General features: G+C 45.1%; 1 protein-coding gene across 1 annotated transcript in view; it reads left to right on the top strand.

Annotated features, from left to right (window-relative positions):
• LOC146861885 (uncharacterized) overlaps window positions 1–25,018 on the top strand; it is a 49,036-nt gene extending 24,018 nt beyond the window's left edge. The window contains exons 4-7 of the mRNA XM_085641063.1: window positions 19,098–19,205; window positions 20,076–20,189; window positions 21,696–21,794; window positions 22,502–25,018. Coding sequence (XP_085497189.1) covers window positions 19,098–19,205; window positions 20,076–20,189; window positions 21,696–21,794; window positions 22,502–23,169 — 989 coding nt within the window. The 3' untranslated portion in view covers window positions 23,170–25,018. The remainder of the gene's footprint in view (window positions 1–19,097; window positions 19,206–20,075; window positions 20,190–21,695; window positions 21,795–22,501) is intronic.
• Window positions 25,019–27,692: the final 2,674 nt, after the last annotated feature.

Raw genomic sequence — 27,692 nt, 5'->3', positions numbered from 1 at the left:
ACAAATTCAAGCAGATGTATTTTTCTACTCAAGCAAAACAGCGGAATGCTGGGTCATGTCATTCGGGAAATAAAAAGACACATAAAGAAAAAGAGGACACTAAATGAACTAAATAATGTATGATTTTTTATAATTTTAATCACACACTTTGTTTTCTTTGTTGTGTATACACAAGGTTGGTTTTATATAGTTCACGATAAACCCCAAGGAAGGGGGAAAAAAGTGAAAAATGTTTAAAACAATACAAAAACAACAACTCCCATAAGTCTTACGGGCCCTGACAGCTCACAGCAGGAAGTGATGTAATGTAAGTTTAAATGTATTTAAACAACAGTTGGAAGGGCACCCATGAGATCGTGAACAAGGTATTGTGTAATACCGAAACGCGTTGATCTTTTCAGATGCCTATGTTCCCATTGATGTAAGGGAGGAAATAAACCCAAGTGCAAAAAACTCGACAAGAGTGCGGCACGTTTTTTCTCTTTGAAACCATAGAAATTCCCCCGTTATAGTTAGTTCAGCTAACTATAACTCGCGCGCCCGCAATGCACTGCTGATGACGTCACATATTACATCACTCATGACATGGTCAGTGACATCACTCATGACATCACTGATGACATCTCAAATGACATCACTGATGACATCACTGATGACATCATCCAGTGAATGTATGTTTTTCTGAAAATTACATATGTTTTATATATGTATATCTCAAGGTCGATGGAAGAATAAATGGGTATATAAGTGTCTAAATGGATGATTTGTTTTTGAAAAATTGATCGTATAACTGACTGATTAAGTGTATCTTAGTGAATACATGGCTTAGTGAGTAATGTTTAAATATGTAAATATCTGTATCAGTCTCTCACTTTGTGTATAAGTGGCTGAATGGGTTGGTGAGTAGATACATGAGTGTCTATATAGGTTATTAGTTGGTTTTTTCAGTATCCGTATAAGTGTCTGATGTCTGTATGGTTCGGTGGGGGGTATTACGTAGTGCATAGGTGCATGAATGAGTGACTCACTGTTTGTATGTGTTGAAGACAGCATGTGTGCAGGACTGTATGGGTGGATGAGTGTGTGCATGGGTGTGTTAGTGAGTGAATGACTGTCTCAATAGTGTCTCTATGAGTAACTACATATGTTTTAAACTAGTATATGTGACTATTGGTGTATATAAGTGAGTATATGTGAGAGTGAGAGATTGAAAGAGTTCCTGTATGAATAAGTATGTGTTTCTATAAGTGATTGTTAAAAAGACTAAGTATGTGTAAGTTTCTGTAGAAGTAAGTGTGGTGGTGTGTGTGTATAACTGTATATGCAGGTAAACGGATGTTTGATTCTTTATTAGCATGAGTGACTATGTGTGTGAGTAACTTTATGGATGAGTGGCGTTGTGTAACAGGATGTATAGGTGTATGAGTACATCTGATGAGTGAGTACATGTATGAGTGACTGTATAGGACTGTTGGTGAATGAGTGGATGTGGATGTGGATCTTAGAATTGCTGAAGAGGTTGTTGTAACTGGTATTGGTGTGTCCATTGTTTTGAACATTTTAATTTCTATTTTTGAATGTGTGTATCAAAGGTTATATTAGGGGGAGAGGAGGTCTGCCACTCTATCACAAGGATGATGTCATCAGTGATGTCATGAGTGATGTCACTGACCATGTCATGAGTGATGTAATATGTGACGTCATCAGCAGTGCATTGCGGGCGCACAAGTTATAGTTAGCTGAACTAACTATAACGGGGGAATTTCTATGGTTTTGTATGAGTGAAAAGTCCAGCTAACTATAACGCCCCTGAAACCTATGCTTTTTTCAGTGAATTTCTAAGGTTTTTTAAATGCTAATTCCTAGCTATAACGTGCCTGAAACCTATATTTTTTTCAGTGAATTTCAAAGGTTTTTTAAATGCTAATTTCTAGCTATGCCTACAGAGATAGGACATGTGAAGAAAGAAGGAAAAACGCACAGAAAGAAAAAAAAAATGCAGAAAGAAGCCTCAAAGACGAAGAAAGGTGCAGGAAGAAGTATAACGTGCAGAAAGAACAAACAGAAGAGCAGAAACAAGCCTTGTTGCAAAATCATCCTGTACCCTCAACTTTTTCAGACGGATACTGGTGGTAACTGAGTCTGACTAACCAGTCCTAGAGCCAGTGCTATGTTAAAAGACACTCAGAATACAGTGAAAACACCTACATACACTAGGGCACACTATGTGTTGGGGTCCCCCTGTGATTAGCATGACCTCCTCTGTAAGCCCCTAGTATATAATAGGGCAGGGGATTAAAACTACCTCTTAAAACGCACCACAGGGGGTGTTTGAACACGTCACCTCATGCCCCGTCCCCTCCCTTCCCCACTGTGTAAACACGCCCTGTAGCCTTTTTAAGTTGGGAGATTAAGTCCCCTTGAATCCTGAGGGTCCCTAGGGTCCAACTAGACCACTAGGTACCTCCAGTAAGCGCCACAGAGCTGCGTTGCAGAGAGGTTTAAAAAGTGGCACGGCCTGCACCACCTCTCTGCAACGCAGAGCAGTGGTGCTTACTGGAAGCACCTGGTGGGCTAGTTTGACCCCAGGGTCCCTCAGGATTGAAAGGGAATTATTTCCCCAACTTAAAAACGCGCCACAGGGCCTGTGGGCGTTCTGAGTTGAGAGATTAAGTCCCCTTGAATCCTAAGGGTCCCTAGGGTCAAACTAGCCCACTAGGTACCTCCAGTAAGCGCCACAGAGCTGCGTTGCATGGAGGTGTAAAAAGGGGCGTGGCCTCAGAACACCCGTCTGCAACGCAGCTCCCTGGTGCATACTGAAGATACCTGTTGGGCTAGTTGGCCCTCAGGGATCCTCAGTATTGAAGGGGAATTAATTCCTCAACTTACAACTGGCCAGGGAGCGCGTTTGCAGAGTGCTGCAAGGAGGGGGCGTGGCCTCCGGCGCGATGCCGGTCTTTTATTTCAGGGGTGTGGAATTTTCCAAATAATCTAGTTGTCCAAGGGACAAAATGCCACTGAGATCTACATGTCCTGTAAAATCCACTTGTCCCACCTACCCCCGTTCCACATCAAACCTAAGGGCTCCGGCTGACAGAGAAACATTAATATATTTTTGCTTTATTAAAATCAGTAAACCATTGAATGCTGTGCAATAATAATGCTAAATGAAAACTTGTCAAGCGATATTATCTCGTCCCTGCGCCCCCTCCCCTTAACCCAGACGGCAATTCTTTTATTTCTATTCCCCTTTTTTTCCATTTTTTTTGGCTGTGTATTTATTCCCACAAAATACGTACATTTCAAACCATACGTAATGTACTAATTTACCGTCACCCTTGGCTGTGTATTTATTCCCACAAAATACGTACATTTCAAACCATACGTAATGTACTAATTTACCGTCACCCTTGTAAAAACGTATGGGTGGGATATAAAAGGTGTCAGCCAGCGTGCCTCCTGCCATTTCCCCCTCACTTTTGCAGCTGGCCAGACGTGAGCCCTACGTTCCTTGCAAATCGGTAAGTTGTATCGAAAAAGAAACAGCAAAGTTGGGAGCTTCCTTTAATAATAAGAATAGTTTTTTCGCCAAATGTACCCTCTTTGCAACATTAATCAATTGTGTAATGTATATTTGTCGGTGTGTTTACGCAGTTATGGGCTGAAAGTTAATAGCTCACTATTCTATATTAGGACTTTAAGTTATAAATTGCAAGTCACCAACGGATGTCTCTTTTGAAAGCATTAATCTGCAGATCTGTTCCCATCCTATGCACTCTGTAATCGACTTCGTACATGTTCTTTGCAGCAGGCATATTAACCCTCTGCACTAACTTCACCGAGGTCACAACCTCAACTATACAAAACACGGATCTCTTTCCAGGATGGTAATTCATCACACAAGTTTCCTACACATTTCTGTGAGGCCTGGTAATTGCCGGTGGAAAGAAACGCTGCAGCAGTGCTTCGAAAGCTTTTAGTGCTGGCTGCGCCGTGTGCGACAATGTTTTTTTGCCCATAAGCCAAAGGAGTGAAAGTGTAGGAGTCACATGTCACCCATACTGGTAGGCAGTAGTTTAAGAGTGCTTGGTGTGGAGAAGCACAAACGCAGAGTCGAAAAAGAAACAGCAAAGTTGGGAGCTTCCTTTAATAATAAGAATCGTTTTTTCGCCAAATGTACCCTCTTTGCAACATTGATCAATTTTGTAATGTATATTTATCGGTGTGTTTATGCAGTTCTGGGCTGAAAGTTAATAGTTCACTATTCTATATTAGGACTTTAAGTTATAAATTGCAAGTCACCAACGGATGTCTTTTTTGAAAGCATTAATCTGCAGATCTGTTTCCATCTGCGGTATGAAGGCTCCGGACCCGCGATGTTAAACCCGCGTTGCGATGGCAGCGCGTGAATCTGAATTCGTTGTAATGGGTGTTTCCCCCATGAAGCGGTGGTAGCGCAGCGCGCCCGCTTGCGATACGCTTTTTTGACGTCCTCATCTGAGGCACCGAGGCGGGCCAGGTCTAGGCTTTTGTACTAATTAATCTACCCACGCACGGTTGCTAAAAATATAAATAAAAGAAAATCGCAGCACCTCCGTCACAATATCACACAATTCAAGCGGGCAAAACTGCTTATTTTACCTGAATGCTTATTGCAAGCCTCGTGGCGGCCACGGACTACTGCTTGCAGAGGCTGAGTGACGTTTCACTCCCCCAGCCAATCACTGGCTAGAGCCCAGTCATGGGCTGCTAGCCAATCAGATGCCGCCAAAGGCTCTCTGCAAGCTCCGGATTGGCTGTGAGCCCCAGAGTGCCCACAGCCTGTTGTTTTAACGTGATTAAAACGTGATTAATGTCTACATGTCCGTCGGACATAAATAGACAATAAATCTTCTTGCCCGTCAACATAAACAACATGGTTCGGGCGTCGGGCGATATGATTCCCCCACCCCTGTTTCTCTCAAACATGGTAAAATCACCTTAGAACACACCACAATTCCTAAAATGAGTATGGTACCATCAACAAATGATTTATAATGTATCTAAAGTCTTAAAACCTTCTATTAACTGCAATGCTTTTTAATGAGGTGCTATCATGTACATTGGTCCCAAGATGGCTGCCAACACTTCTTGGATGAAGAACTGACAGCCAATCAGATCTCACGATGAGATGTGTGGTTAGGCTCTGCCCAGATATGTATATGATTTTACTTTTGATTTTCTCAGGAACTACTGAACAGATTGACCCCATATATGCAAAAGGCACATGCCTGACCTGAGGACTACCTCTTTGCCAAATTTCAAGTAATTCTGTTCAGCCGTTCAGGCTGTACCTTGGACTAAAGGTCCCTATGGAAAATTGCATGGGGAAAATGCGTTTTGGGACCCCCCTTTTTTCTCAGCCCCCACTTGACGAATCCCCCCGAGACTTTCAGGGTAGGAGCGGAGCGGAGCGCCCCACCTATTTTGACAATTTCGCGAGGATTCGACAACCGGCGCCAAAGTTATTCCAAATAGAATGTTGCGGATTTCCTATGGAAACACGGTCCTAACTATAACTATCTACTGGCGACCGCCAGCAGATATATATATATTAGGGTTCACAAGTGCCAAAGCTTTAGGACGCACTCTCCATCAGCAACCTCCGTAATTAAGGCAGCAGCGCAGTTAGCTGATGCACAGGTCAATCAAACTTGCCTTACGCGTTTCAGACTTTCTGTACGTCCTTGATCACAGGCTTGGGTGGCAGCATGATAAATGGCAACAGACTTCTGATGTATTTCACTAGTACCTTTTATTGCCAACAGGTGCGGCTTCACGCGGTGTCAAAATAGCATTGTGGGATCAGTAGTCTCTGAAATAAACACCAACAGTTCATGATAAGACTTAAAGCTGTCAACTCCATATTTCTTTAAACAATACAGCCATTAATGGGCTTCCCCTGCTCAGCACGCTGCGTTGCAAAATATTCTGCCAAACTGATAGACTGAAGCAGGCTCCCAGCTCCAGGAGCCCATCAGCCCGCTTTCGTCCGCGGTGGTGCAGTCCCCACGGCAGGCTTGCCGTGTAATTTATTAGGGTTCACAAGTGCCAAAGCTTTAGGACACACTCTCCATCAGCAACCTCCGTAATTAAGGCAGCAGCGCAGTTAGCTGATGCACGGGTCAATCAAACTTGCCTTACGCGTTTCAGACTTTCTGTACGTCCTTGATCACAGGCTTGGGTGGCAGCATGATAAATGGCAACAGACTTCTGATGTATTTCACTAGTACCTTTTATTGCCAACAGGTGCGGCTTCACGCGGTGTCAAAATAGCATTGTGGGATCAGTAGTCTCTGAAATAAACACCAACAGTTCATGATAAGACTTAAAGCTGTCAACTCCATATTTCTTTAAACAATACAGCCATTAATGGGCTTCCCCTGCTCAGCACGCTGCGTTGCAAAATATTCTGCCAAACTGATAGACTGAAGCAGGCTCCCAGCTCCAGGAGCCCATCAGCCCGCTTTCGTCCGCGGTGGTGCAGTCCCCACGGCAGGCTTGCCGTGTAATTTATTAGGGTCACAAGTGCCAAAGCTTTAGGACACACTCTCCATCAGCAACCTCCGTAATTAAGGCAGCAGCGCAGTTAGCTGATGCACGGGTCAATCAAACTTGCCTTACGTGTTTCAGACTTTCTGTACGTCCTTGATCACAGGCTTGGGTGGCAGCATGATAAATGGCAACAGACTTCTGATGTATTTCACTAGTACCTTTTATTGCCAACAGGTGCGGCTTCACGCGGTGTCAAAATAGCATTGTGCGCGCTCGAAGGGATGCAGACTTCGATTGGGAGACAGTTTGAGGCCCTGGCGCATAAGGTGGATGCCATTTTGGTGGATGTCAACCTGATCCGTGCGGACTTGGGCAAAACGAATGAACGGGTTAAGAACTTGGACCTCAAGACCACGGGCCTCACTGATGATGTTACGGAACTGCAGACCGAGGTTCGTAAGCTGAGGACCGAGAGTGATCTCGTCGCCCGCCGGCTGGAGGACTTTGAGAGCCGGGCCAGGCGCAACAATGTGCGCGTTATCGGGGTCCCGGAGTCCTCGGATGAGGCTTCGGTTGACCTGCTTGTTGAGGACTTGGTCCTTAACCATCTGAAGCCCAAGGGCCTTGGGAAGTTCTTTGCGGTGGAAAGGGCCCATAGAGTGCCGGGCGGGAGGCCTAAGGCGGGTGCCCCGCCGAGGCCGATCGTGGCCCGGCTCTTTCACTTTCGAGATCGGGACGCTATTCTGCAAGCATCGAGGGTGACGGGCCCGGTCCCCTTCCAGAACGCGTCGGTGAATTTCTATCCGGACTTCACCCAGCAGGTGCAGAGGCAGAGACAGGGCTTCCTGGGGGTGAAGCGGCGGCTCCGGGAAAGAGACCTGAAGTATGCCATGCTCTTCCCTGCCAGACTGCGGGTGGTGCACGAAGATCGGACATTCTTTTTTGACTCTCCTGTTATGGCCGACGAATGGCTGGACGCTTTGCCCCGGCGACGGACGGGGGACGACACAGCCGAGGATGGAGACAGTGGCCGGGATGGGCAGGGCTGACATCTCGGAGCCGGTCTGACTTGATTTGACTATACTTGAAGACTTGTATAGAGTGCAGTAACTGTGGAGGGTTGCGGGAGGACGAGGGTTGCTCTTTTCCTCCCTTAGGGTACTTTTTGTAGACTTTTTGTTTTTGTAGGGCGACAGGCACACTGCAAGTTGGGGGGGCTTTGTAAGCTGCAGCAGGGGTGCAGGGTGGGGGGAGTTTTAGGGATTTTGGGGTTGTTGTTGGGGGGTTTATTTCTGCAAGGCATGATGCTTATATCCAGGGCTGTTCCGTGGTGGCTCCTCGGGTGTGGGCTGGGCCTCTTTCCGTTTGAGGATGGGGGGTAGGGGCTTAGGTGTTATAAGCTGGAATGTTAATGGGTTGGGGGATCGCATTAAGCGGGGGATTGTTTTGCAATTTTTGAAACGATCAATGCCGGATGTTGCCCTGCTGCAGGAGACGCATCTTATAGGAAATACGTGCTATGCCCTGAATAGGAAGGGGTATAAACTCATTGCACATTCAGGATTCTCATCTGGGTCCAGGGGTGTGGGCATCCTAGTTAGAGCTTCATTGCCATTTGAGGTGGACTCCACCATTGTTGATGATAGGGGGAGGTTTGTGGCGGTGGCGGGGCGGTGGGAAGGACGGACTGTGGTTTTAGTTTCGGTTTATGTCCCGCCGGCCCTGCAGGCCTCCACTTTTGCAGATCTGGGTAGGGCCCTGCTGGCTCTCCCGGGGGGAATGCTTATGGTGGGAGGGGATTTCAACGCTGTTTGCTCCGGCCTGCTGGATAGATACCCGCCCAGAGACACAGGGGGGGCTCAGAAATGGCTTCCAGACTTCCTAGACACGCTTGGTCTGATAGACTGCTGGCGGCTCCGGCACCCCACGCAGAGCCAATACACGTTCCACTCCGGGGCACATGGTAGCCTCTCCAGGATTGATTACCTGCTCACTCTGGCCGCGCATGCCTCGTTGGTATCCGAGGCGAGGCACATGGCGCGCGGTATATCTGACCACTCGCCAGTGTGGATCCGGCTGGATCTAGGTCGGGAGGGAGGAGGAAGGGTGGCCCCTATCAACCCTTGGTATTTCCGAGACCCCAAGATGCGCAGCGCCCTGGTAACGAAGGTAAAAAAAATTTTCAAGGACAATCAGGGAACCGTTGACTCGGCAGTGTCGCTGTGGGAAGCTTTTAAGACCGTGCTTCGGGGGGAAGCCCTCTCCCTAGTAGTGGCTGCCAAGAGGCGTAGAGATGGTGAGATTCTGCAGGTGGAGGAGGAGATCGCGGCTCTGGAGGGAGCGATGGAGGAGGAGGTTACAGAGTCCTCACTGCATGAGCTTTGTTTGAAGCAAACTGAGTATAAAGACCTGGTGACGAACGTCGCTAAGACCCTCAGTAGGGAACAGCAGGGCCGACTGTATGATGTTGGTGATAAGGCAGGGAAACTCCTGGCGTGGCTGGACAAAAAAGAACGGGTCAATAGAGTGGTGCCAGAGTTGACGGGAGAGAGGGGAGAGGCGATTGTGGAACCTGAGGGGATTGTAAAGAGCTTCTCGGACTATTTCTGTAAGGTTTATGCCTCTGCGTCGGATAGGCCACCCGAGGACTCGTGTGACCTCCTCCGTGATATCGAGTTGCCCTGCCTCTCTGCTATAGATAGGGACGATCTAGATGGTGACATAACGGTCGACGAGGTGGCGGGGGCTATCCGCGCGTTAAACTCGGGTAAGGCCTCGGGACCGAACGGCTTGCCGATCGACCTGTACAAGCTGTTCCCGGATAGGGTCGCCCCTCACCTGCGCGCCATGTTTTTGGAGACGCGGGGGGGTGGGGCCCTCCCGTTGGATCAGCGACTGGCGTCGATTGTGGTCATACACAAAGAGGGTAAACCCCGCGATAAGTGCGCCTCATATCGGCCTATTTCACTTCTTAACGCGGAGCCGAAAATTCTGGCTAAACTCCTGGCGACCCGTTTGATTAGGGTACTTGGCGACTTAGTCCACCCGGATCAATCCGGCTTCATCCCGCACCGAAACACAGCGCTGAATCTTAGGCGTCTTCATGGCGTAATCGCCAGGGCGGGCACGTTGCGTGAACCGGCTATTGTGGCGTCCCTTGATGCCACGATGGCCTTTGACACGGTGGAGTGGGCATACTTGTGGGCCGTGCTGGCCAAGTTCGGCTTTGGCCGCGGTTTTGTGAGCTGGGTGAGGTTGCTGTACGAGGGGCCGCTAGCTAGTGTTGTGGTGAATGGTCGGGCGTCGACTCCGTTTCAGCTTGGAAGGGGTACTCGGCAGGGTTACCCCCTGTCGCCTCTGTTGTTCGCCCTCGCCCTTGAGCCGCTGGCTGCGTGGATACGTTGGCACCCGGATATACGGGGCCTTCGGTGGTCGCCTGAACACGAGGACCGTATTTCGCTCTATGCCGATGATATCCTGTTGTATCTTGCCTCACCCAAGAAGTCACTTATAGTGGTCTGTGACATACTCACGTCTTTTGGTAGGAACTCTGGTCTCGTCATCAATTGGAGCAAATCGTACTTGTATGTTCTTAGTGGCGAGGTTCCACCGATCCCTAGAACATGTTCGATACAGATCGCCCAGCAGGGTTTCGTGTACTTGGGGATCTTTATCTCCATGGACTCTGCTGTGCGCTATGAGAAGAATCTGCTCCCCCCCCTGGCACGACTGAGGCGCGATGTTGAAGGTTGGCGGAGGCTGCCGCTCTCCCTCGTTGGGCGTGCGGCCCTGTTCAAAATGATGTCTCTCCCCCGCTTTCTCTACGCCTTACAGAATACCTTGGATTGGGTGCCGGCCAAATACTTTCGGGAGGTCGAAGGCCTCCAACGGACGTTGCTGTGGGATGGGCGGCCGCGAATTGCTATTGCAAAGCTGACGCTTCCATGGTACGACGGGGGCATTGCGCTCCCAGATATCCGTCGGTACTATTGGGCCACACAGCTGAGCACGATCAATCATGGGCTTTATGGCCCTGCTCTCAGCCCTGGGTATGCCATGGACAGGTGGTTGCTGCGTGGTGGTAACTATTACAGGGCGTTGTACTCGCGATCCCTAGACTCGTCCCTCACGGGGCCCACCGCTGTGGCAGTGCGGGTGTGGAAGATGGCAACTGACTCGCTGGGCTGGAAGGATAAGCTCACCCTTGCTACCCCGTTGTTTGAATCGGAGAGATTGGGAAGGCTTTGGCATTCAAAAGGCTTTGATAAGTGGGACCTGATTGGCATCTCCAGGGTGGGTGATGTGCTGCATAAGGGAAAGGTGAAGTCCTTTGAGGAGTTGCAGACTGAGTATGAGCTGGGGCCCTCCGAGTATTTCAGATATATTCAGATGCGCCACGCCCTCCGCTCAGTCCTCGTGGAGGGTGAGAAGGTGCCTGAGTCCTCTCCCCTGGAGGACCGGGTCCTAGATGGCCATATGCCCGAGAGCACGATCTCGCTCATATATAAGAAACTTATAAACGTCCGGGCGGACATGCTTCTGGGGCTGAGGGACCAGTGGACTAGGGATGGCCTCGAGTTAGATGATGAGGATTGGCAGTCAGCTGTTTCTTCCCCTAAGGAGGTTGCGATCCCGTCGCGCCTGAGGCTGGTGCAGCTTAAAATACTGCACCGAGTGTATGTGACGGGGCCAAGACTGGTCCACATGGGGTTCTCGGAGGACGGCCTGTGCAGGAGGGGGTGTGGTATGGTGGGTACTGTCCTGCACATCATTTGGGAGTGTGGTGTCATTGTGGAATTCTGGAGGGGAGTCCATGCAGTAATGGGGGAGGTGACAGGCATTGCTCTGCAGCCGGAGGCGCGGTGCTGTCTCCTGAATATCTGGGGGCCCACTGACCTCGATGAGGCGCGGACCCAATGGGTGACACTGGGTAACATGGTCGCTAAGAGGGATATCGCGCGATTGTGGGGCTCCTCGGGGCCCCCCACACTGACTGCGTGGAAAGAGAACATGGACTGGAGCATGTTTAGGGAGAAGACAGTCTATTGCTCTAGAGGCCGCCCCCGGAAGTGGCACGCCATCTGGGGGCGGTGGAATCAATACAGGGGGGGAATATGTCTTGCCCCTGATCTGGAACCGCCCGAGGAACAGCTTTCCCCCTGACCTTCTTTCCAGCACAGTCTGGTTTATGAACTATTTGGGCCTCTGCTGTCCCCCCTCTTCCTCCTTACACTATCTTGTAACTGGTAGATGAGTGGGGTCCGGCCTCCCCTGGGGGCTCTCACCATGGTTTTTTAGTGTTCTTACCTTGCTGGGGTTTGCTGTGCTTTTTGTGTTTGTTTAAAATTGAACCTTTGCACTTCTCTTTGTACTTCACTGGGGACGCATCACTGTTTCTAATTATCGATGCTGCCGAACCTCCGGGTTGTCGGCTGAATAGCTGTGTCCTGATTTTTAAATAAAGGTTTTCCAAAAAAAAAAAAAAAAAATAGCATTGTGGGATCAGTAGTCTCTGAAATAAACACCAACAGTTCATGATAAGACTTAAAGCTGTCAACTCCATATTTCTTTAAACAATACAGCCATTAATGGGCTTCCCCTGCTCAGCACGCTGCGTTGCAAAATATTCTGCCAAACTGATAGACTGAAGCAGGCTCCCAGCTTTAAGTCAGCTTTAAGTCTTATCATGAACTGTTGGTGTTTATTTCAGAGACTACTGATCCCACAATGCTATTTTGACACCGTGTGAAGCCGCACCTGTTGGCAATAAAAGGTACTAGTGAAATACATCAGAAGTCTGTTGCCATTTATCATGCTGCCACCCAAGCCTGTGATCAAGGACGTACAGAAAGTCTGAAACGCGTAAGGCAAGTTTGATTGACCCGTGCATCAGCTAACTGCGCTGCTGCCTTAATTACGGAGGTTGCTGATGGAGAGTGCGTCCTAAAGCTTTGGCACTTGTGAACCCTAATAAATTACACGGCAAGCCTGCCGTGGGGACTGCACCACCGCGGACGAAAGCGGGCTGATGGGCTCCTGGAGCTGGGAGCCTGCTTCAGTCTATCAGTTTGGCAGAATATTTTGCAACGCAGCGTGCTGAGCAGGGGAAGCCCATTAATGGCTGTATTGTTTAAAGAAATATGGAGTTGACAGCTTTAAGTCTTATCATGAACTGTTGGTGTTTATTTCAGAGACTACTGATCCCACAATGCTATTTTGACACCGCGTGAAGCCGCACCTGTTGGCAATAAAAGGTACTAGTGAAATACATCAGAAGTCTGTTGCCATTTATCATGCTGCCACCCAAGCCTGTGATCAAGGACGTACAGAAAGTCTGAAACGCGCAAGGCAAGTTTGATTGACCCGTGCATCAGCTAACTGCGCTGCTGCCTTAATTACGGAGGTTGCTGATGGAGAGTGCGTCCTAAAGCTTTGGCACTTGTGAACCCTAATATATATATATATATATAAATATATATATATATATATATATATATATATATAGTCACTTAAAAAACAAAAGTTGCAGTTATAGACGGGAATCAACATTTTTACAAAAACTTAGAAATTCACAAAAAGAAATAAAGGTTACAGGGACGTTATAGTTAGGTTCAGATTTTACGCATACAAAAACATTTAAATTCAGCAGTTGTAGTTACCTGAGCTAACTATAATGTACGCCCCCATAATACACTGCTTATGACCTCACATATTACATCACTCATGACCTGGTCAGTGACATCACTGATGACATCTCAAATGACATCACTGATGATATCACTGATGACATCGTCTACTGATTCTGAGTGTTTTCTAAAGTTTATAAGTGTTAAACATATATACTAAAATACTACAAAAGTTATATTAATATACTAAGTGTACTGCTGATGAGTGGTACTATTTCTAACATACGTGATCTGAGTGGCTGTGAGACTGTCTGTATTGGTGTGAGATTGGGAGTCTGAGTGGGTGTATGGGTATGAGAGTGCGTGCATGAGTGGCTGTATGGGTGAGTGAGTGGATGTCTGAATAGCACTGTGGGTGTGAGTGGTTGTATGGGTATGTGAGTGGGTGTCTGGTTGTATGGGCGTGTGAGTGGTTGTATGGGTATATATATGGGTGGGTCAGTAGCTGTGTGGGTAAGTGATGCTGTGAGTGGCTTTATGGGTGTGTGGGTGAGTCAGTGAGTGGGTGTGTGAGTGACTGTATGGGTAAGTGAGGGGGTGTCTAAATGGCTGTATGAGTGAGTGACTGGGTGTGTAAGTGGTTGGTTGAATGAGTTGGTGTGTGAGTGGCTGTATTGGAAAGGGAGCGCCTGTGTGAATGGCTGTATGGGTGAGTGAGCGGATAAGGGAGTGGTTGTATGGATGTGTGAATGGGTATGTAAGTGGTCATGTGGGTATGTGAGTGACTGAGTGCTTGTATGGTTGAGCGAGTGACTGTGTTAAGAGGCTGCGTGGGTGTGTGAGTGGCTGTATAGGTGAATACATCAGTGATGTCATCCGTAATGTCACAGACGATCTCAAAAGTGGTATAATGTGTGAGGTCATAAGCAGTGCATAGTGGGGGCGTAATGTATCGCTAGCTCAGGTAACTATAACTGATGAATTTCAGAGGCTTTGTACGAGTGAAATCTGAGCCTAACTATAACATCCATTTAACCTTTGGTTTTTTTCAGTGAATATCTAAGGTTTTTTAAATTATATTTCCTAACTATAACATCCCTGTACCCTCTGTTTTTTTCCTGTGAATTTCTAAGTTTTTTTAATGTTGTTTCCTAACTGTAACGTTGTTTTAACCTTTGTGTTTTTAAGTGGATTTCTAAGGTTTTTAAACTTTTATTTCCTAACTGTAACCTTTAAGAGTGAGTGTAAGAGTGCATAAGTGTCTCAGTGGGTGTGTGACTGGATGTGTGAGTTTCTGTATGGGTCTGGGAGTGGCTGTATAAGTGTCTCACTGGGTGTGTGTGTGTCTGAGTGGGTCTGTGAGTGGATATGTGAGTGTGTGGGTCTGTGAGTGGGTGCATCAGTGTCTGAGTGGGTCTGTCAGTTGGTGTGTAAGTGGTTTTCTAAGTGGCTGTGTGGGTGTGTCAGTAACTGTATGAGTGACTCAACCACAAATGAACTGCACCTGCCCTTTTATCCAACAAGAGTCCAGTTTTGCACAAAATATCTACCCAAGGGGAGTTCTTACTACTGGTTAATTACTAAGTGCTACCTTCTTGGGTAAATGTCCAGAATGTATTCTACACAACCGCTGCATAATGGAGCATGAGGAAATGTCACCAGTGACCTTGTGTGTGTTTTGGCAATGTGATTGTTCTTGGTGCGTCTTTATCCAGAAATATGTTATAACATGAATCCTCCCATAGAAAAGACAAGACTACAAAGAGGTAAATCTACACCAAACCAGGGTGCCTCCTCTTAACTATATGAAGTAAGTGCTTCTTTGCATCGTGGAGATCTCCTCTGATTCCTCGGCAGCAAGAACTCCTCGGCAAAACCAGCGGGTAAAGCGCTGGGGAGCCACTTGTTAAGCTGTCCATCACCTGGCAAAAGGCAGGAAGACCTTTGGAAACTACTAAGGTGGGTGGGGCCAAACAGGTACGCATACAAGTTATTTCCACATTTTCATTCTCCTAGCAATCTAAAAGGAGAACCATGGACCGTCACCTCCACGGGGCAAATCATAATAAAATAATGTGGGGGGCCCACACGGCCCTCCTGTAGCCCCAGGGACTGGTACCTCTCCGGGGCTAAAGATCAAATCAATGCAGGGGGCCCCGTACGGCCTCCCCTGCAGTCCAAGGGACCACCACACCCTGGGGCTAATCATAAAATGAATGTGGGGGGCCTGTACAACCTCCCTGCAACTCCGGGGACTGCCACCAGGGCAATGTATCAATGTATCATATGTAAGGGGGGCACATGGCCCCCCACAGCCCCGGGGACCGTCACCTCCCTGGGGACTGCCGCCACCCCCCCCCCCCCCCAGGGCTGAAAAACATTAATGTAGGGGGTCAGTTCATCTCTCCGGGCTAGCTTCTATGATGGAGGAGGGCTGCTCAGCAGTTCCTGCTACCTCCAGAGGTGCCTACCCTTGGGATGTAGCTGTTTGCTTTTGATTGGAGGGAGCTGACAGCAAAGCAAACCTAACTCTGCTTTCTGCAAGCCGGATCAGTGACGAAAGCTCCAGCTTGCAGAAAGAGGAGTTTTCATCGATTTACCTGCACGCAAATATGCGTTCAGGGAAACAGATGAAAACATTTGCTCTGACAGACAGGGAGCTGCCTTTCAGCAACCCCATGTCAGGCCAATGCCTGCTCCCACAGGAGGCGGGGAGCCGGCATAGACCGTGGGGCCTTAAGGCTCCCCCCCCTTCATTCTCCAATAAAGGTCACCGGGGGCACCCACACTAAAGAGGCCGGGCCCCAGGGTGATGGGGTCCCGAGGCTGAAATCGGTCAGGGGAGGGAAACCGTGCAGCCCCCCTCCCCTAATTTAAAAAAAAAGAGGCCCGGCCCCAAATGGCCTACTGGTGCACAGCCTGTTGGTGGATGAAGTCCCCTTGGCTGCTGAGGGCCCTTGGGGGGCCAACAACCCCTCCTTTTACGTCCAGTAAGTCATTCACAGCGGGATTGCTGAGAGCTCATGGGAGGCCCGCCCCCTTTCTCCACTAGTTAGAAAATGGAATTTCAAAACCCTTAGAAATTCACTGTAAAAAAACAAATGTTACAGGGACGTCCTATTTAGGAACTAACATTAAAAAACTTTAGAAATACTCTCTGAAAAAAAGATCACATGGATGTAATAGTTAGGGAATTGAATTTAAAAATCATTTGAAATTCTCAGGAAAACCTCAAATGTTACAGGGACGTTATAGTTAGGAAATAAAATCTAAAAATCTTAAAAATTCACTGAAAAAAACAAAGGTTATAGGAGCGTTATAGTTAGGCTCACATTTCACTCGTACAAAACCAGGGACATTCAGCAGCTATAGCTTACGCCCCCACAATACACTCGTTATGACCTCACATGTTACATCACTGATGACATCTGAAATGACATCATTGATGACGTTTCGAATTGCATCACTGACCTCATCCACAGAAGCAGTCACACACCCACTTCTACCCCATGCAACACCTCATACACCCACTCAACCACTGGCATTCCCATTCACAGACTCGTACAAACAGGGACACACCTACTCACTGATCCATACAGCCACTGACACATCAATTCACCCATACAACCACTAACACAACCACTAACCCACATACACAGCCACTCATGCACCTACTAATGACCAATACATCCACTCATACAGATATAGGCACTTACACACCCATTCATACAGCCATTCTCATACTGAGTCACTCACCCATACAGATAATCAGATACCTACTCACTCACTCACACACACATCCACTCACTAACCCATACAGTTACTCACACATCCACTAACTTAATCATGGATATTCTAACACATGTACTGAGACAATCACATACTCTCCCACGCAACCTCTTACACTCACTGACTCACTCACCCATACAGTCTCTCATACACCCACTAATTCACCCATAGAACCACTTATACACCCATTCATGCACCCACCCACCCATTCAGTCACTCAAGTACCCTGTTACTGACCCATACAGACACTTATGTTCCTGCTCAGTCACCCATTCACCATTTACAACCACTGACACAGCCACTCAGAATTGCAAAAAAGTGATTTTATAACTGTTTAAATATATTTTGAAGTGTTTGTACGGTTCATTTATAAGCTATTTGAATGTGTGTTAAAAAAACTGACAGCCTTTCATTTCACACTCTTTGTACAACATGATTGTCAGACAGTTCACTTTACAAAATCTTCTAAGATTGCTGCTTATTTTATCCTGGATGTTGCGTTTTCTTTTCTTTCTCTGACTGCAAATTGTCAAATTGTAAGACATAAGCTGACATTTGACCTCTGTCTCTCAACAGAGCAAATGTGACAAGATTAAAAACAAGATTTAAAGGCATCTTTATTGCTCATCCACTTCATGAAATAACATAACACTTGTTCTATATCAGCTGGCCATAACAGGCCAGTAGGCCCCAAAAATAGCTCTTCCTGATAAAATCTGACTCCGAGTTTCACCCATGCAGCTAGCATTCTGCTTGGGTGTTCATTCTTTTCTCAATGTAGTTTAGCTTAATATTTTCTTTTTTTCTTTCTCAGTTATTGAGATGTATTTCATCTTTCTTCCTCAAAGTACACCTAGCACGGTATCTGTGCCCGTTTGTAGGTGGCACATTTTAATACCAAACCTCATATATAACACCAAAGGCAAGTATAAAAGCAGGCCACTACATAGCGTTATAATGCAATTTAATTTATTCATTGCATATTATTTAGACATTTTTATGTATATCATGATCTAGTGCTCACAGATAAGTGAAAGAAACATGCAGTGATAAGTGAAGTCGTAAAAACATGCATCAACTCAAAACAACATGATGCTAGGCTTCTTTAAAAAAATTTATAATAATAAAAAAGTTGTCAAGTTGATCTGTGCTCAACGGCATTTCGATCTCTATGGAATTGAGATCATCATCAGGACAAGGTGCGTGAGCACCTATTATCTGGTATGCGAAATATGGAGTTAATTGCTATGTTCATGCTAATTAGAGGAGAGAACAAGGAGCATGTAGGGAGAGTCGAATGGCCCTTGAAGGAACTTGAAGGAACTTCAGGAAATAGAGGGAAAAGCTGTGAATCAATGAACCTGATGGGAGGAAGCCTTAAAATAAAGTGGAAAGCCTTGCAGCATGTTAATGCGGGGTCGGTGGCGCCGTGTTCCTGAAGGAATCGGATGTAGAGATAGGAGTAGGCAAGGGAGGCCTCATCTGTTACCGCTGCCAGGCAGGCTAGTGAACCGGAGACTTGGTAGCATAAATAAATACAAATGTCCTCATCCGAGTCATTTGGGACGCCAAGAGAGAGATCTGGGGTCTGTGCTTGAAATCAAGAATGCGCTGGACATAGCGCTTGAGTAATTTCACCTACCAAATACTAGGTGCTCACACCTTGTCTCAAATGTCTCAATACCATGCAATGAATAAATTAATTGCATTACAACACTATGTAGTGACCTGCTTTTATACTTGCCTTTGGTGTATTATGTAAGGTTTGGTCTTCAAATTTGCTAAAGATCATAGGTGTCTTTAACACTTATGAGACTATTTGGCGTAAGTGAACGACTGTTGTTCATCGAATGATTTATGACCCTAGGTTCTCGGAAATTGTTGAGTTCCCATGTTTCATAACATATATCAAATAAAGTGAATGGCATGGACCTGATCTGAGAAAAACTTTAATAATTGTATTGCCTTTTACTTTTCGTAAAATTGCCTTAGTTAGTAAGCCTGACAGTGTGGTGTGTTGCTTCTCCAGCACAAAGCACGTCATCAAGTGTGGATGTAATGCCAGAGAGAAGTAAGTGGACATAGTACAGAATAATCTGGTATAAAAGTGTTTTGAACATGTACAATTTGTTTTGCATTTTTTAACAGATGACACAAGTTCCAGTAGTGTTTTCAGTATAAATAATGAGGACAGACTGCATCTGCAAACATCTTGGAACACAGAAGCAGGAAAAGCAACCAGCCGCCACAGTATAGGTGAGGAAGAAGCAAGGCGGGTCTGGAATCCATGATCAACCCTAACAAAAAGATTCAAACCAGCCCCAAACTGCAGGAAGTCATAACTACAACAGGGACATGGGGCCATGGTTGAGTCATGAGATTCCGTTTTCTTCTGAAGAGCAGCACCCTCGCCTACAGCTTATCAGGAAAATACCAGAGTACCTGAATGGTCAGTCCTGCCCATAGAAGAAGAGATTGTTTTATCCTTATTATTCCAAAGTAAAACTCTTTACCTACAGGAAACCATTTGCCCAATGAAAGTACCAAAGGGAGATTACAATGGAGGTTGCTGTATGCTGTAGGTGGTACTAGTGTTCAAAAAGCACATAATTCCTTAGACACTCACAAAAGTTCACATTTTTAATTTTCAGTATCTCTTTATTGGCATTAAAATACTTTTTAGGTTGGTGTTATGACTTTGGCAAAGAAAACATGCAATAAACTAATCTAAACTCCCATTCTCGCCTTCACCACCACCCCCACCTCTAATTGCCCGCTATCCAAGAAGCTTTAGGTCTAATCATATATTGGTATGTCCTTTCCCTATCCCAAAGCTCATGTTTAAAAATCTAGGAGTGTCGAATATGTGCACTGCACAGAATTTAGGTCCTGTAGTTCTATTTTTTTTTTATATGGCTCAACTATCTTCAACGCAAAGTGCATAAAAAGCCCTGAGCTGAACATGTACACAACTGCATGCTCTTCTCATCAATGTAAGGAAATCACTTTCACTGAAAAGTCTGAATAGTCACTTCCTATTATAAAGAATGTTGTTTTAAGTTTGTGATCTATAAAGCCTGCATTCCTTTTGTTTCTGAAAAATAACCTTTTTAGTCTGTTTTACAGGACATCCTTTTGTGAGCAATGACCTTGGTTTGAGGAAAGAAGACAAGCCAGTTCCAGTTTTTATTGATCATCTTGGAGAAGAAATTCAAGAAAGCACCACTGACCCCAGTGCAGGTAAATTACAAATGTTCTTGAGTTTTTTTTATGATCCCCACATTAGTCGACAAGTGACCCTCTTGTCAGCAGATTTAGGGCCTGATTTAGATTTTGGTAGACAGAAGTAAATCTGTTGGTATGGCATAGTACATTACTCCCGCAATAGTGAGGGCCCTCCGCCTGCCATATTTAGAGATGTCCGCCGGTCCAGCAGACATGTCTTAACAATGGCAGCACTATCCGTCAAACTTTTAACAAGGTTTTGTATTTTCAAAAACAAAATACCAAAGCGGGGTTTTGTTTTTGGAAATACAAAAAACAATGACTCCCTACCCCTCGCTCCCCCCCCCCACACACACACTCTCTCTCTCTTCCATGGTGTGGGGTCATTTGTTTTAGTTTTAACTGCCAAGTTGTACCTAGTGGTAAAGGACAGTGCCCCCCTCCCCCCCACACACACACACACTATCTCTCTCTCTCTCTCTCTCTCTCTCTCTCTCTCTCTCTCTCTCTCTCTCTCTCTCTCTCTCTCTCTCTCTCTCTTTTTTTTTCTCTCTTTTTTTTTCTTTCTCTCTCTCTCTCTCTCTTTTTTTCTCTCTCTTTTTTTCTCTCTTATCCATGGTGTGGGGTCATTTGTTTTAGTTTTAACTGCCAAGTTGTACCTAGTGGTAAAGGACAGTGCCAACTTACCAGTCAACCATCCACTCTAAATCATGAAGGCAATGGAATCGCAAACCCCCCGATGCTTTCGGAGAAGTATGTCAGGGATGGAGATGAAGTTATTGTCATTTCTGACATACTTAAGGTCCACCCATCTTTAAATCAAGCGGACTGGCCTTCAGTTGTCCCAATGCAATGGAGTGCCTGCTCAGCCAAGCTCTAAATTAGCCCCTTAGAGCGCAGTAGAGTTAACTATTGCCAGTCATTTGTGGGTAGGCTTTTCTTTGTCATCTGTCCCAAGTTTTCTGTAGAGGAAAACTATTTTTATTTTCTCTGCACCAAAAACATCTGCAAGAGAAATTATATTGCTGCCTCCTGACAAATTGTGATCTGTTATTCTTTGTTGAATTACTTTACAAACCAGTTCACTTATGTATCACTTACTATGTTTTTATGTTTCTTGAGTTAAAATATGCCACCTACAAACTTCTGATAAGGGTAAATGAATATATCAGACCTGGCAATCAAATTGTTTTTCACTCTTTGTCAATATTTATTAAACCCAGTCAATCCACAGGTGAGTGTGATTGTGCCACAGCGTAATTCTTCATGGCGGCAGTATTCATTTTGATACATTTTATACTGCGAGGTTTAATATTTCAATGTCCGCTTACTCCTTGAAAGGTCATTTGATACATTTGAGCAAGAGATTGAATCCTATTTTAGTCCATGCCTGCTCCTGGAGTAAGTAGTTGGATATCAATGGAATGGTGATTACTGTTTTCCTTATAGAATGTATTCTATGGTATTATGTGTTTGTCTGCAATTTGTAATACTACAGTTGTATAATTTTTTTTCTAACAGACCATGAGGTGGTTTTATTTCGTATTAAGCACGAGGAAGAGCCGTATTGTGAGGACTACCAAGAATTTGACAAACTACAGAATGCCAGCAGTGCAAACTGTGAGTTAATTTTGCATAGCTTTTAGAGTAAGGGCTTTTAAGGCCATTTATGTTTCTCCTCTTTGTTGTCACCAGGATAGGCATAGAGCTATACAATAAGCAGTCTAGTCCTCCTAGTATCAGTGCCATACAAATGTCCATCCAAATGCCCATTGTACCTTATTTTACCTCCTGCTGGTTTCATCTTCAAACCCTGCAGTCCACCAAAAAAGCATGAGTAACTGAATACCTGCTGCGATGGCCCTAGATGGAAAGTCAAAAATAGGATCTGTATTTGATAACTGATCTAGCCTGTTATTCTTCTAGCCATAGTATGAGAATGACACAACCTGCTTCAGTGTACGTTGAATTGCACCCTGCTCCAAACTCTGGCAGACACAAGACTGGGGCACAGCTTCCACTGTAGAAGAGCAACAGTACAAGTCACATCAATCATGAACATATTGGAAGTGCATGCACAAAAGAAAGGCAGCTTCTGCTGCCACTTGCTTGAATTACCATCTGTATACCTCAGCAGGAAGCTGTCGGCTAGTTCCAAACCTCCTTGTGAAACTTGACAATTATCCTGCTGTAAACATTGATAGATCATGCTTTGGGATTCTTTTGTACATGTTTTCTATTGAAAATAATAATTAGTCAGACAATTTTCTTAGTCTTTATTTAATTAAAAATAAAGTGTTCACTTGACTCGTTTCTTTGCCCATTAGGTGATGGAACTTTGAAAAACAAAGATAAAGTACAGGATACTGGAAGATTAATTGATAAAACTGCTGCTGGAAGGACAAACATGGATATGCCTTTTAATTACGAGAAGGGAACACACTCAAGAACCTCACTATGGTCAGAATTTACCCAAGAATCAAGAAGAGATGAAGCTACCCATTGTGAAAGCGGTGTCAGTGATCCAGCACATATCCGTGCAAATCCCGGAAACAAAAAGGTGCATGCATCAGAGACCTTTAATCCCTGGGACAGTACTTTATGTCATGCAAACCTTACAGCATGTCAACCAAACTTACAAAAAAAGCTTATTCTATATTCCTGTACGGAATGCAAGAAAACATTCAGCAAGAAGGAATATCTTACTAGACATAAGCGGAAACATATGGGAGTGAGACCATACCAATGCACTGAATGCGGGAAAAGCTTCAGGAAGAAGGACAATCTTTTTGTACACAAGAGAACACACACAGGAGAGAAACCTTTTCGATGTACTATGTGTGACAGAAGCTTTAGTCAGAAAGGCGTTCTCAATAGACACCAGATAACACACATGGTTGACCGACCTTATCACTGTTCTATCTGCGGGAAAAGCTTCTGTCAAAAGGGTGGCCTAATTAGACACCAGGTAACACACAAAACAATGATGCTTTGATTTCAAGGGCGTTCCCTAAAACAGTTAAAAATGGTTGTTGGTAGGAAATGAAACATATTTCTACAGGATTAAGAAAGAACTGTGGTTATAACAGTTGAAATATCCATTGCTAAGGGCCAGTGAGCCTGCCCCGGAAAAAATGATTATGGCATATCAGGAGATGCGTTCAACAAAACACAAAATGTTGTACATGCACACTGAGCTCATTGAAGCCCATCTTGGTGCTGCAGAGATTTCAGAGAAATAGATCCAAGCCTACCCTGGCTGTCTGTCCATGAAAGTAACGCCATAGAATCTCCAGAAAGGAACCATTATTAGGATAATGTCGGAATTAAAATCAACACTTACCTTTTTTCCCTGATCTTTAGACAGGTGGAATACTGCTGTGCTCATTTATAAAACGTAACTAAATTGGAAAAGTTACCCAACAGCTAGAGAATTCTAATCAATGTCCTCAGAGTAAAAGATAGTATGTGACACAATGAAACATTAATGAATACAAATGTTTCATTCTAGGCATGTTGCCCTATTTTCCTAGGATTAAGCACACAATTCAGGCATTTCACTTAATTTGTATACATAAGTATCCTCTCTTCGTGTGAAGGATAGGTCAACATGTTTTATCTGCTATTTTGGGATGATCTGAAATAGCACCATTGGTCAGATGTTAATCATATTCAACCCCACTCCCCTCCCCCGCCTCCTGACTACAATGTAGTGATTTTCACATACACGCATTTGTCAATAAAAATGTAGAGAGGATAAGCATCTTCCTGAATAAATAAAGACACGGAATTTGGGCACCAGAGGAGGGGAGGACATCTACCAGGATGCATGCATAGACAAAAGGATTCCCGTCCGTTTTCTTTCTTTATTTCCAAGTTCAATGGTCAGAACCTTTTTGTGTTTTGTGCTAATGGAGATTTCTTCTATCAGGCAATATGAAAATATGTTAAAAACATTCCATTTTTATTTTGACTACAAAATGTAACCCCCTCTAATGTGTAAAGTAATTCTCCAGTGTCAGTATCTGCTCTCAGCAAATATTTTTTTAAAGGGACAATTTCCACAGTAGCCTTTATGTACAGCATTTTATTTCATTGTAAGTTCCACCTTTTGGGACTTAAGTAGGACTGGCATTTGTAGTGGAGATTCTAATAACTACAACATATTCTCCAAGGGAAAAAATTAATAGTGACATTAAATTATGAAAGAAGAGAAAACTCATCTGATATGGATATTGTTTATAAACATAAGTAAGAAATTATTGCCTACTCGGAGGAAAATGTGCTTGGCAAATTCACGGAGTATGGAACAAGCTTATGTTAGTCTACGTAAATCCTAATTAATGATGCTTTAAACGATTAGTTAAACAAGAGCTACTTACAATTATATAGACGAGGATGTTAATTAATTTCAAAGAAAGACCCATACATTTGCAATGTCTCACTGAAGGATGAAAGGTTCTTAATATTAATGAGTGACTGTGTACACAGTACATCTATCCCAGAAAAAATACACGCCTTCTCTGATTTTTTTATTGTGCCATCTTTACTCTCTTCAGAATGTAATCAGGTCTGTGTTTTGTAGGAAGCAGCAATGAAGTGCTAATGTTTACCATGACATATTTCTACCAAGTGTTCTGTAAAATCAATGTTAACCTATTTTTGCCGGCACGCGGCTGGTGATGGTCTCACTGTGAAAAAAATCTGTCTGTTAAAATAGTTTCAGAAACAATTTAATGTACAGCTTGTTGTTAAACCTTTGTTCATCTACTAAACTTTAAAGTGCTTTATGTAGACAACAGTGACGATCAATAAAATAGTTGAATATCCTATTATTTAAAAAATTAATGCTCCAATGTTTTTGTTATTCATTCGTACATAATTCAGCAAAATAAACTATCATGCCACGTAGAAGTCGGCATGCAGTTTTGGTGTGATTCAGAGTGGTCAGGTTGCAAAGCATTGTTTATTCTTTCTCATATGCATAATTCAACTTCTTAGTGATTCATGTGCATTCATCTAAGCATAATAAATGCACAGTTTACGTGTACAAATATATTGTATTCACAAGAAATACTGATTTACATAAATATGAGAAGTAATAGAGCATACTAACAACGTTAATTTGTTTTCTTGTATGGCCTTTGTTCTTTTAAAAATTATGATTTCAACCACGCATCCCACCCCTTCCAACACAAATCCTCCAAATATTTGATTGATTGCTGCATGGTGTTTCTCTTTTTGCAATACTTACACCAGATTCATTAACTTGTAAGTTAGGTGCTCTGCAAAGTACGTCTGCTGTATTTCCAGAAACGGGTGTATATCCTGTATGGCTGCTTGTGCTGAGCAGCCGAGGCCAACAAATGCATGTATATCGCAAACGCATGTCCATAGGTGTCATACTCTAATCTGGCATGCTTAACCTCTGCCTTTTTCTGGGTGCATATATATTACACACGCAAGAAGCTTTGTGCACCAGGCCCCTAATAATTTGTAAAGATTGCATGTTTACATTGTGGTTGGAGCAGCAAATAAACATTTACACAACATTAGGCCACACCATTCCATAAGAATGTTTTTCCAGCCTGGAATCCCTTCTATCCTGCATAATTCTGTATGCTCTTGGAGCCGGGGTGATAGCGGAGGCTTTGCTGGGACCCTGTTTCAAGGTTCATGGGGCAGGTGCCAGGCTGGGACTAGCTCAGCGAGGTAGCTGTCCCTACGCTGCATCTGTGGGTGGTGGAGAGATGGGCCTTGGAGCTCAGACTGTCGGGAGCCGATCTTGCCGCCTCCTACAGATGGTGGCCACTGAAGTGGGGCGGGAGGAGCGGCAGCTCCGGATCAACTTAACAAGCCCTCCTCACCACCAATAGAGACTTTAAATAATGAGAGAAGACCTGAGGGAGGGTCTCAGAGTGTTAATGAGGCATTTGGCTGCGACGATGTGCAGGGCAGGTGCTCTTTCCTGAACTATACTGTGAGTGGGTTTGGGATGGGAGACATGTCCCCAGGGACCACCCTAGGGCTCTAGTGGCATGGTGCACACTAGCCTTAGGTGGTATCAGAGTTACAGTTAGTCTGAATGTTGCTGTGGTGCCAGCGACAACGTCACTGATGGAACCCCCCCCTTGTCTCACCCTGTTCTCTTTGCCTGGTTAGAGGCTGAAGACCTATGGCCACAGCCCTCCCTGTCTTATCGTGGTCCACTAGAGTTGTGCAATCCCTATTTTGGGGGGCCCAGAGGGAAATGCAAACCACTAGCCTGGGACAACCATGATTCCTGGCCTCATTGAAGTTCACCAAAGTCTCTTACTCCTCGCACCTGTGTGTTAAGCTGGAAACATTCACAGCTGCTGAACATTCAGTCTTTGCCCCTTCCTCCTTCTCTCTGTTCTCAGTGTGAACTAGGCATAATTTGGTGGTGTCATTTACTGAGAGACATCAGTGGGCACCAGTCACCATTATCAAGGAGCAGGTGGCCACCACCCCAAAGCAGACATAAAGGGATACATTTGATACGGTTAGAGGCCTCAAAGACTGCACCACCTGGAGGGGGTGGAAGCCAGTATTGTAACAATGGACAATGTCCTCTAGGCTGTAGAGGGCAGAATTAACATGGTGCATCTGGAGGACTCCTTGATTTGCAGTACCAGAATATTGCTAGGATCATCTGATGGAAGTAGAGGAATGCTTCTCAATGGCAGAAGACTTCATACAGACTGAAGGATACTGTGACAGAAATTGAGAAAACCACCAGGCATGTGGCAGAGAGGGAGGAAGATAAGGAGGGTAGGGCACTCAGAACAAATATCAGGACGGTGGGAGTGGTGAAGGGGAGCAATGGCGCTAACATTGTGCATTTCCTCCCAAATTGGTTCATGGCCAGGATTCCAGAGGGAGACCTCTCAAGATGCTTTGTGATAGAAAGAGCGGTGGAGATGGAGTAAAACAGGATCTTAGTATTCCCAGACTATACTATGTAGGTGCAGGAACCGAGATGATCTTTCAGTACTGTGAAGTAGAAGTTGATAACGCAGCAACTGGACTATGCTTTTATGGTTCCTGCGAAACCAAGAGTCAATTTTCATGGCAAAGCAAATTTCTTCCAGGCGCCAGAAGGCGGAGTTCGACTGGGTGGGTTTGAGGGGCTACCACCCGGGCTATGTGGCTGTCTGTGTCTTTCCTCACCCCCAAACGTGGGAAGAGCACAATGTGAGAGGAAGCGATGGCAACACAGGCAGAATCAGATTGCCAGCCGTTGCTGTAGAGGCACTGGTGACTAGTTGAGGTGGAGGAGCTCGAGCCTGAACTGGTAATGGGCACCTGAGACTACTAACCTGCTACAGAAATGCAGACCTTGGGAGAGAAGTGATCCCGCAAGTGCAGTGATTACTGTCAAACAGATGCAGGATATTGGGTGGGAAAACACATTCTGAGAAGTTGTTCTGATACTTTTTTTGGGGCACTTTTTTGCTGATTGTATACAGATGGAAGGGAGCTGGAGCGGGTATAGTG

This window comes from Triturus cristatus, chromosome 2_2 (assembly GCF_964204655.1).
Source record: "Triturus cristatus chromosome 2_2, aTriCri1.1, whole genome shotgun sequence".
In the NCBI taxonomy this organism is placed as follows: Eukaryota; Metazoa; Chordata; class Amphibia; order Caudata; family Salamandridae; genus Triturus; species Triturus cristatus.
This window is presented reverse-complemented; position numbering and strand designations above follow the sequence as displayed.